The 11,167-nt window shown below is 33.9% G+C and overlaps 1 protein-coding gene and 5 non-coding genes across 6 annotated transcripts; 1 reads left to right on the forward strand and 5 right to left on the reverse strand.

The window, feature by feature from the left end:
* Window positions 1–3,498: 3,498 nt before the first annotated feature.
* TRNAI-AAU lies at window positions 3,499–3,572 on the reverse strand. Its single transcript has one exon. It is a non-coding gene; the product is annotated as a tRNA-Ile (tRNA).
* A 1,019-nt stretch (window positions 3,573–4,591) lies between these two features.
* On the reverse strand, window positions 4,592–4,665 carry TRNAI-AAU. The gene has a single exon. It is a non-coding gene; the product is annotated as a tRNA-Ile (tRNA).
* A 1,141-nt stretch (window positions 4,666–5,806) lies between these two features.
* Window positions 5,807–5,880, reverse strand: TRNAI-AAU. Its single transcript has one exon. It is a non-coding gene; the product is annotated as a tRNA-Ile (tRNA).
* Window positions 5,881–6,714: 834 nt separating this feature from the next.
* TRNAI-AAU lies at window positions 6,715–6,788 on the reverse strand. The gene has a single exon. It is a non-coding gene; the product is annotated as a tRNA-Ile (tRNA).
* A 585-nt stretch (window positions 6,789–7,373) lies between these two features.
* Window positions 7,374–7,447, reverse strand: TRNAI-AAU. Its single transcript has one exon. It is a non-coding gene; the product is annotated as a tRNA-Ile (tRNA).
* A 2,326-nt stretch (window positions 7,448–9,773) lies between these two features.
* On the forward strand, window positions 9,774–10,868 carry LOC124921789 (transcription factor TCP20-like). Its single transcript, XM_047462492.1, has one exon. The coding sequence runs from the start codon at window positions 9,937–9,939 to the stop codon at window positions 10,732–10,734; it is 798 nt and encodes a 265-aa protein (XP_047318448.1). The 5' UTR covers window positions 9,774–9,936; the 3' UTR covers window positions 10,735–10,868.
* The last annotated feature ends 299 nt before the right edge of the window (window positions 10,869–11,167 follow it).

The following is an 11,167-nucleotide window of genomic DNA, read 5'->3' on the forward strand; positions in this document are numbered from 1 at the left end:
CCCCATTGTTAGAAAAAAAAAGAAAAAAAACAAGTATCCCATGTCCCATTGTTAGAGAAAAAAGAAAGAAAATAAGTAATATATACCCATTGTTAGAGAGAGAAAAAAAGAAAAAACATGTAACTCATTTATGCTAGGATTATGAATGACTCAAACATGAGATCTTCAGGTTATTAACACGACGATATAACCAACCGAGCTAATAGACCTCACTGTTAGTCTCGAACTTAATACATTCGCGTTATCAGTAGAACACTCTAACCAACTAAGATAATAGGCCTCGATGTTAGCGGGAAAAAATAAAGAAAACAATAACATATTTCTCTTGGCCTATGCAGGTTTCAAGCCTGTGACCTTCGGGTTATTAACACGATGCTCTAACCAATTAGCTCATTGTTATAAAAAAAAGTAACCCATGACTCATTGTTAGAGAAAAAAATAAATAAAACAAGTAACTCATGCCCCATTGTTAGAGAAAAAAGAAAAAAAATTGGTAACACTTGCTACCTTCGCGTTATTAGCAGGACACTCTAACCAATTGAGCTAATAGGCCACATTGTTAGTGAAAAAAAGAAGAAATAAAAGTAACATATTTCCTTTTTTTCCTATGCATGTTTCAAGCCTACGACATTCGCATTATTAGCACGACGTTTTAACCAACAGAGCTAATAAGCCCCACTATTAGAGAAAAAACAAGTAAGCCCATGCCCCATTGTTAGAAAAAAAACAAGTAACTATTATCCATCTGGCCTATGCAAGTCTCAAACCTGCGACTTTCGCGTTATTAGCGCAATACTATAACAAACTGAGCTAATAGGACACATTGTTAAAGAAAAATAAAAGAAAACAAGTAACTCATGCCCCATTGTTAGAGAAAAAAAACCAGGTAACACATTTCCTCTTGGCCTATGCAAGTCTCAAACTTGCAACTTTCACATTATTAACACGACGCTCTAACCAACTGAGCTAATAAGCCTCGTTGTTAAAGAAAAAAAGAAAGAAAACAAGTAACTCATTTCCAATTGTTAAATAGGTCTCAAACCTACTACATCTGCGATGTTAGTATGACACTTTAACCAAATAAGCTAATAGACTTTGATCTTAGCAAAAAAATAAAAACAAGTAACATATTTCATCTTGGACTATACAGGTTTCAAACATGCGACCTTCGCGTTATTAGCATGATGCTCTAACTAATTGAGCTAATAGGCCCCATTGTTATATAAAAAAAAAACAAGTAACCCATGCCCCATTGTTAGAAGAAAAAAAAAAGAAAAAAAAAACAAGTATCACATGTCCCATTGTTAGAGAAAAAAAAGAAAATAAGTAACATATACCCCATTGTTAGAGAGAGAAAAAAAGAAAAAACATGTAACTCATTTATGCTAGGCTTATGAATGACTCAAACATGAGATCTTTAGGTTATTAACACGACGATATAATCAACCGAGCTAATAGACCTCATTGTTAGTCTCGAACTTAATATCTTTGCGTTATCAGTAGAACACTCTAACCAACTAAGCTAATAGGCCTCGATGTTAGTGGGAAAAAATAAAGAAAACAATAACATATTTCTCTAGGCCTATGCAGGTTTCAAGCCTGTGATCTTCGCGTTATTAACACGATGCTCTAACCAATTAGCTCATTGTTATAGAAAAAAAGTAACTCATGACCCATTGTTAGAGAAAAAAATAAATAAAACAAGTAACTCATGCCCCATTGTTAGAGAAAAAAGAAAAAAAAATTGGTAACACTTGCGTTATCAGTAGAACACTCTAACCAACTAAGCTAATAGGCCTCGATGTTAGTGGGAAAAAATAAAGAAAACAATAACATATTTCTCTAGGCCTATGCAGGTTTCAAGCCTGTGATCTTCGCGTTATTAACACGATGCTCTAACCAATTAGCTCATTGTTATAGAAAAAAAGTAACTCATGACCCATTGTTAGAGAAAAAAATAAATAAAACAAGTAACTCATGCCCCATTGTTAGAGAAAAAAGAAAAAAAAATTGGTAACACTTGCTACCTTTGCGTTATTAGTAGGACACTCTAACCAATTGAGCTAGTAGGCCACATTGTTAGTGAAAAAAAGAAAGAAAAAAGTAACATATTTCCTTTTTTCCTATGCATGTTTCAAACCTACGACATTCGCATTATTAGCACGACGCTTTAACCAACAGAGCTAATAGGCCCCACTATTAGAGATAAAACAAGTAAACCCATGCCCCATTGTTAGAAAAAAAACAAGTAACTATTTTCCATCTGGCCTATGCAGGTCTTAAACCTGCGATTATCGCGTTATTAGCGCAACGCTCTAACAAACTGAGCTAATAGGACACATTGTTAAAAAAAATAAAAGAAAACAAGTAACGCATGCCCCATTGTTAGAGAAAAAAATCAGGTAACACATTTTCCTCTTGGCCTATGCAAGTCTCAAACCTGCAACCTTCATATTATTAACACGACGCTCTAACCAACTAAGCTAATAAGTCCCGTTGTTAGAGAAAAAAAAGAAAACAAGTAACTCATTTCCAATTGTTATATAGGTCTCAAACCTACTACATCCGTGATATTAGTATGACACCTTAACCAAATAAGCTAATAGGCTTTGATCTTAGCAAAAAAATAAAAACAAGTAACATATTTCATCTTAGAATATATAGATTTCAAAAATGCAACCTTCGCATTATTAGCATGATGCTCTAACTAATTGAGATAATAGGCCCCATTGAAAAAAAAAACAAGTAACCCATGCCCCATTGTTAGAAAAAAAAAACAAGTATCCCATGTCCCATTGTTAGAGGAAAAAAGAAAGAAAATAAGTAATACATACCCCATTGTTAGAGAGAAAAAAAAAAGAAAAAAACATGTAACTCATTTCCGCTAGGCTTATGAATGACTCAAACCTGAGATCTTCAGGTTATTAACACGACGGTATAACCAACTAAGCTAATAGGCCTTATTGTTTGTCTCAAACCTAATACCTTCGCGTTATCAATAGGACATTCTAACCAACTAAACTAATAGACCTCGATGTTAGCGGAAAAAAATAAAGAAAACAAATAACATATTTCTCTTGGCCTATGCAGGTTTCAAGCCTGTGACCTTCGCATTATTAACACGATGCTCTAACCAATTATCTCATTATTATAGAAAAAAGTAACCCATGACCCATTGTTAGAGAAAAAATAAATAAAACAAGTAACTCATGCCCCATTGTTAGAGAAAAAAGAAAAAAAAACTGGTAACACTTGCTACCTTCGCGTTATTAGCAGGACACTCTAACCACTTGAGCTAATAGGCCACATTGTTAGTGAAAAAAAAGAAAGAAAGAAAAGTAACATATTTCCTCTTTGCCTATGCATGTTTCAAACCTACGACATTCGCATTATTAGCACGACGCTTTAACCAAAAGAGATAATAATCTCCACTGTTAGAGAAAAAACAAGTAAACTCATGCCCCATTGTTAGAAAAAAACAAGCAACTCTTTTCCACCTAGCCTATGCAGGTCTCAAACCTGCGACCATCGCGTTATTAGCAGGACGCTCTAACCAACTGAGCTAGTAGGCCCCAATGTTAGTGAAAACAAAACAAGTAACCCAAGCCCCATTGTTAGAAAAAAACAAGTAACTCTTTTCCGCTTTATTAGCACGACGCTCTAACCAACTGAGCTAATAAACTCCGTTGTTGGAGAAAAAAAAGTAACCAATTCCCCATTGTTAGAGAAAAAAGAAAGAAAAAAAATAACCCATGCCCCATTGTTAGAGAAAAAAATAAAGAAAACAAGTAACCCATGCTCCATTGTTAGAGAATAAAAGAAAGAAACAAGTAACTCTTTTCTGCTTGGCCTATGCATGTCTCAAACTTGTAACCTTCGTGTTATTAGCACAATGCTTTAACCAACCGAGCTAATAGGCCCCACTGTTAGAGAAAAAAACAAGTAACCCATTCTCCATTGTTAGAGAAAAAAGAAAGAAATTAAGTAACCCATGCCACATTGTTAAAGAAAAAAAAGAAAGAAAACAAGTAACTCTTTTCCGCTTGGCCTATGCATGTCTTAAACCTACGACCTTCAAGTTATTAGCATGATGCTCTAACCAAGTGAGCTAATAAGCCCCACTATTAAAAAAAATTAACCCATTCCCCATTGTTAGAGAAAAAAAAAGTAACACATGTCCCATTGTTAGAGAAAAAAACAAGTAACTCATTTCCTCTTAGCCTATGCACGTTTTAAGCATGCGATATTCACGTTATTAGCACGACGCTGTAACCAACTAAGTTAATAGGCCTCACTGAGCTAATAGACCCCACTGTTAGAAAAAATAAAACAAGTAACTCATGACCCATTGTTAGAGAAAAAAAGAAAAAAACAAGTAACCATGCCCCATTGCTAGAGAAAAAAGAGAAAACAATTAACTCATTTTCTCTTGGCACGACGCTCTAACCAACTGAGCTAATAGGCATCATTGTTAGAGAAAAAACAAGTAACCCATGCTGCATTGTTAAAGTAAAAAAAACAAGTAAAAAAAACAAGTAACACATGCCCCATTGTTAGAGAAAAAAAAGAAAACAATTAACTCATTTCTTCTTAGCCTATGCAGGTCTCTAACCTACAATCTTCGCGCTATTAACACGACGCTCTAACCAACTGAGCTAATAGGCCTCATTATTTGAGGAAAAATTCAAGTAACTCATGCCCAATTATTAGAAAAAAAAAAGAAAACTAACAAGTAACTTTTTTACCGACATTCGCGTTATTAGCACGACGCTCTAACCAACTGAGATAATATGCCCCACTGTTAAAGAAAAAAACATGTAACACATGCCCCATTGTTAGAGAACAAAAAATATACAAATAACTCATTTCCTCTTGGCCTATGCACGCTTCAAACCTACTACATTTTCGTTATTAGCACGACGCTCTAACCAACTTAACTAATAGACCCACTAAGCTAATAGACCCTACTGTTAGAGAAAAAACAAGTAACTCATGCCCCATTCTAAGAGAAAAAAACAAGTAACCCATGCCCCATTGTTAGAGAAAAAAAAGAAAGAAAATAATTTACTCATTTTCTTGCATTATTAATACGATGCTCTAACCAACTGAGTTAATAGACATCATTGTTTAAGAAAAACAAAAGCAACCTATGCCCCATTGTTAGAGAAAAAATAAAGAAAATAAATAACTTATTTCATTTTGGCCTATGCAGGTCTCGAACCGACCTTTGCGTTATTAGCACGACGCTCTAACCAGCTGAGCTAATAGGCCTATACAGGCCCCACTGTTAAAGAAAAATCAAGTAACACATGCCGCATTATTAAAGATTTTTTTTTTTTACAAGTAACTCATTTCCTCTTGGCCTATGCACGTTTCAAACCTACTACATTTGCATTATTAGCACGAGGCTCTAACTAACTTAGCTAATAGACCCCACTAAGCTAATAGGCCTTAGTGTTAGAGAAAAAAACAAGTAACCCTTGCCCTATTGTTAGAGAAAAAAAGAAAATAAGTAACTCATGCCCCATTGTTAGAGAAAAAAAAGAAAAAAACAAGTAACCCATGCCACATTGTTAGAGAAAAAAAAAACAAGTAACCCATGCCCCATTGTTAGAGAAAAAAAGAAAGAAAACAATTAACTCATTTCCTCTTGGCCTATGTAAGTCACAAACTTGAGACCTTCGCATTATTAACATGACGCTCTAACCAACTGAGTTAATAGACATCATTGTTAAAGAAAAACAAAAGCAACATATACCCCATTGTTAGAGAAAAAAATAAAGAAAACAAGTAACTTAATTGATTTTGGCCTATGCAGGTCTTGAACCTGCGACCTTCGCATTATTAGCACGACGCTCTAACTAACTTAGCTAATAGACCCCACAAAGCTAATAGGCCTTACTGTTAGAGAAAAAAACAAGTAATCCATGCCCTATTGTTAGAGAAAAAAGAAAATAAGTAACCCATGCCCGATTGTTAGGGAAAAAAAAGAAAAAAAAAACAAGTAACCCATGCCCCATTGTTAGAGAAGAAAAGAAAGAAAACAATTAACTCATTTCCTCTTGGCCTATGCAAGTCACAAACTTGAGACCTTCGCATTATTAACACGACGCTCTAACCAACTGAGTTAATAGACATCATTGTTAAAGAAAAACAAAAGCAACATATGCCCCATTGTTGGAGAAAAAAATAAAGAAAACAAGTAACTTATTTCATTTTGGCCTATGCAGGTTTCGGACCTGCGACCTTCGAGTTATTAGCACGACGCTCTAACTAACTTAGCTAATAGACCCCACTAAGCTAATAATCCTTACTGTTAGAGAAAAAACAAGTAACTCATGCCCTATTGTTAGAGAAAAAAAGAAAATAAGTAGCCCATGACCCATTGTTAGAGAAAAAAAAGAAAAAAAAAAACAAGTAACCCATGCCCTATTGTTAGAGAAAAAAAGAAAATAAGTAACCCATGCCCCATTGTTAGAGAAAAAAAGAAAAAAAAAACAAGTAACTCATGCCCCATTGTTAGAGAAAAAAGAAAGAAAACAATTAACTCATTTCCTCTTGGCCTATGCAAGTCACAAACTTGAGACCTTCGCATTATTAACACGACGCTCTAACCAACTGAGTTAATAGACATCATTGTTAAAGAAAAACAAAAGCAACATATGCCCCATTGTTAGAGAAAAAAATAAAGAGAACAAGTAACTTATTTCATTTTGGCCTATGCAGGTCTCGAACTTGCGACCTTCGCGTTATTAGCACGACGCTCTAACCAACTGAGCTAATAGGCCTATGCAGGCCCCATTGTTAAAGAAATAAACATGTAACACATGCCCCATTGTTATAGAAAAAAATAAAATATACAAGTAACTTATTTCCTCTTGGTTATGCACGCTTCAAACCTGCGACCTTCACGTTATTAGCACGACGCTCTATCCAACTGAGCTAATAGACCCCACTGAGCTAATAGGCCCTACTGTTAGAGAAAAAAACATGTAACCCATACCCCATTGTTAGAGAAAAAAAAACAAGTAACCTATGCCACGTTGTTAGAGAAAAAAAAAGTAACGCGAGAGAAAAAAAAGAAAGAAAACAATTAACTCATTTCCTCTTAGCCTATGCAGGTCACAAACTTGAGACATTCGCATTATTAACACGACACACTAACCAACTCAGTTAATAGACATCATTGTTAAAGAAAAACAAAAGCAACCCATGCCCCATTGTTAGGGGAAAAAATAAAGAAAACAACTAACTCATTATTAACACGACACACTAACCAACTAAGTTAATAGACATCATTGTTAAAGAAAAACAAAAGCAACCCATGCCCCATTGTTAGAGATAAAAAATAAAGAAACCAACTTATTTCATTTTGGCCTATGCAGGTCTCAAACCTGCGACCTTCGCGTTATTAGCACGACGCTCTAACCAACTGAGCTAATAGGCCTATACATTATTTTTCTATATCATTTTATTATTATCTATAATTTTTAAAAGTGAAAGAAGATTGGAGATTGTATGTTTCATGAAGTAAGTTAACCATTATTTCACAATCAAAACAAACAACCTTAATTTAATCAATGTGCTATTAAAGATGAGAGGTTTGATACTCACTTTTGTTTTGGTTCACATGAGCTTGACTTTATGTAGGTTAATGTGATTAACAATTCTCTTGATATTAATGAGTGCAACACATTGACAAAGGTAACCTTAGACTACTCCACATAATCCTTCCGTTTTTAATAGGAATTTAGAAATGATGTCGAAACTAATTAATCTAAAAAAAGTAGTAATGATAAGTTATATGATGTTACTTTGTACAAAATGATATGTTAGAATTTGTTTTTCTCTATTTTTAAGAGTGGTGCTTATTTTTTTTAAAGAAATCTAAGCATAACATTAGTGTGATGAGTCAGTGCTCTTTGTGATGGTAGGTTTAGTAGTGTCTCCGGTTTGCTATGCTCAAATGGGTTAATTCATGAAATTAGAGTTTTATTCATCAGTACATGATTAGAGTTTCATAATTATTGCCTTCATAATATATATATATTTATATATATATTTTGTATCAACCATGCCTCATGTGCATTAGAGTAAATTTGACTACTCATAAATTACTTTGATAAGCTAGATAATTAATTATTTCTAAATGCAGGCCATAAGTGGAACCAATGAATGACTTTAATCGACCATGCTTGAAATTTGAACACTCCAACATCAAAGATTTATTTAAATTAACCTAGGAACTAAACGACCACCCACATGCACAATTGACGATTGGTGGTCTGCCAAGTGGACAGTTTTGAGTCCCTTATAATATAAGACATGATTAGGATCATACCCTCTCATTGCTGTTGCAATAATAACATGCACCAAAAACCCACATGAGTGGATTGTTTGATTTAGGATTATTTCAAATAATAATCTTTGCTTGTGACAGGGATTTCACAAGTTCTGCTACCATTTTTGTCCAATTCTGTTTCGGGAATTTTGGATCGACAGTACTTTTCATATTTTAGACTTGATGTTTAATATTATTTTAACATTTTTTTCAAATTATTTCAAGGTTTGAATTTGGAACCATAATAAACAATATATTTAAACAAATATTTTTATTTTTTTGATAATAGAATTCTGATTTATATAGAGATTCTCCAATGTTAGAGTAGTAAAGAAAACATTCCCATTAAATATACCTAGCTATAATCAATATTATGAATGTTCTAAAATAATAATTTAAAAAAGACTAATTAAAATTCACTTTTTTTGTTTGGGCAAATAAGGGATAGAACTCTTCTCACAATTGGATCCTAAAAGGGGTAAAAGGCACTGCAACATGCTCTGTCACTTAAAAGAGTCAAAATACCTAGACAACTCTATAGTCTCTCGTTTGGTTTGTGTGAATTATTTAAATAATTGAACTAAACCTAAAGAATTCAACATTTAAATTATGAATTAAATATTAAAATATTCTGTAAAGTATTTGTGTTACTCCATCAAAATAAGCAAATTATTTTTAAGCTATCCAATCTATCACCAATTAAATATGCCTTTTATTATTAATACATGTTTTACTATGCAAAAATAGATTATTAAAGTTATTTGAATAAATCTGTAGAATATATTTAATTTTTAAATTTAAAATTATTATAAATAAAACAAGGGTTTGTTTGGATTGTAGATTATTTGAAAAAATAAATTTACCATAAAACAATTTATTGATATTAAAACTTTTTAAAAATACAAAAGTTACAAAGTTTTACGAGAGTGTGAAGTGAAGTGGAGTGGAGTGAAGCAGGTTTGAAGAAAGACCATCTTTGATAGTAACACACTCACTTACACATGAACGCGAATTCTCTTGAATGAATATAATTGGTCGTGGAGTATTGCATATTATAAATTTACACAAGCTTCTTCGTTCAAGTCACAATAAATTTCATTTCGTTTGTTTGATGTCCATTTGATTTTAATTTAATGTTTTTTTATGTGGTTGTAATGCGTTTCTTTTAAAAAAAAAATTAATAAAATGACATTATATCGTTTTTTCAAAAATAAACTTCTTAAAAATGAAAGTCATATATAAGAGACTAGACAACTATTTCCAATTTAAATATGTTAAAGTTAAAGTCCGAGTAAGATGACTATGTGGGTTCCAAAATAAATAAAAGAATAAAATAAAATTTGATCAAATATAAAATACATTTATGATAATTGAATTTAATGCAAATCAAACAAGCCCATAGAGATAGAGAGGGTGAGAATTTATTGCATTTGGATTTAAACAGTTCCAAAAAAAGAGTAAAACAGAGGAGAAGGAGGTGAGCCTCATCAAATTCATTACCATCATCATCATCTTCGATCAGTCCCTGTCGTTCAAGGATCCAAATCCCAAGTTTCCATAACCTCCCTCAGCCACCAAACAACAACAGCAACATCATGGGTAAGACTAAAGAAATCAAGGGTTTCCAGATTACGGTTGCCGACCAAGGTGAGTCGGCGGAGGCGGCAGCCAGTAAGCCGCAAGAACAAAAGTTAGCACCAAAGAGAAGCACCAACAAGGACCGACACACCAAGGTCGAAGGTAGAGGTAGAAGGATAAGGATGCCCGCCCTCTGTGCAGCCAGAATATTCCAGTTAACCCGAGAACTGGGTCACAAATCCGACGGGGAGACCATCCAGTGGCTCCTCCGTCAATCGGAGCCATCTATTATCGCCGCCACCGGAACAGGAACGATTCCAGCTTCATCCTTAGCTGTCGCCGGTGCTGTTTCAAATCAAGAGATCTCAACTTCAATCGCAAATCAGAAAATGGACGAGATTTTATGGCCGATAGTGGGCGATTGGGGCAGGAAGAACCATTTTACCACAGGTGGGTTATGGCCTAGTACTGAATATGGGTTTCAATCATCATCTTCTTCTTCCTCAGAAGCAGTAGTAGCAAATATAGAAAATGAGAGTGGGAATAATTATTTGCAGAAAATTGGGTTTTCTGGATTTGATTTGCCAATGAATTATTTCAACTCAATTATGTGTGGAGTTAGCAACGTCCATCAGCAGCAGCAGCAGCAGTTACCAGCTGGTTTGAAGCTTGGCCTCTCACAAGATGATGATCATATGGAAGCTCTGAATCATCATCCTCAGTCGAACTTAAATCAGATTTACCAGCAAATGGGTGGTCAGTCCAGAATATTACATCCATCATCATCATCTCCTGAAGATGATTCTCAAGGATGAGAAACAATAATAATGTTGAATTAGGAGAAAGTAGGGTATATTACAGATAATCATGTCTTTATCCATAGAATGATGCATTTTTTGTTGTTGTAACATTATTATGAAGTTTGAGAATCTTTTTGCTTGATTTTGAAGGAACACTTGTTTTAAACAAATTTAGACTTAGTTTATTGTACACTTGTTTTTAACGTGCTTCTTAATTATTAGTTTGTTATTTGACTAATTATTAGTTAGTGTATTAGTTGAGTAATTATATTTTGAGCTAAGTCTATAGCCTTTACTAATAACATTATCTGTTTTTTAGTATTCTTTTACCAGTTATTTACAATTGGTGAGAGGAAAAAAAGTCGAACCCTAAAATTCGACTGTGAGAGATCGCGAGTGTGAGGCAGCGAAAGTTGAACATTAAATTCGACTGTGGAAGAGTAGATTG

Source organism: Impatiens glandulifera, chromosome 1 (assembly GCF_907164915.1).
Source record: "Impatiens glandulifera chromosome 1, dImpGla2.1, whole genome shotgun sequence".
Lineage (NCBI taxonomy): Eukaryota > Viridiplantae > Streptophyta > Magnoliopsida > Ericales > Balsaminaceae > Impatiens > Impatiens glandulifera.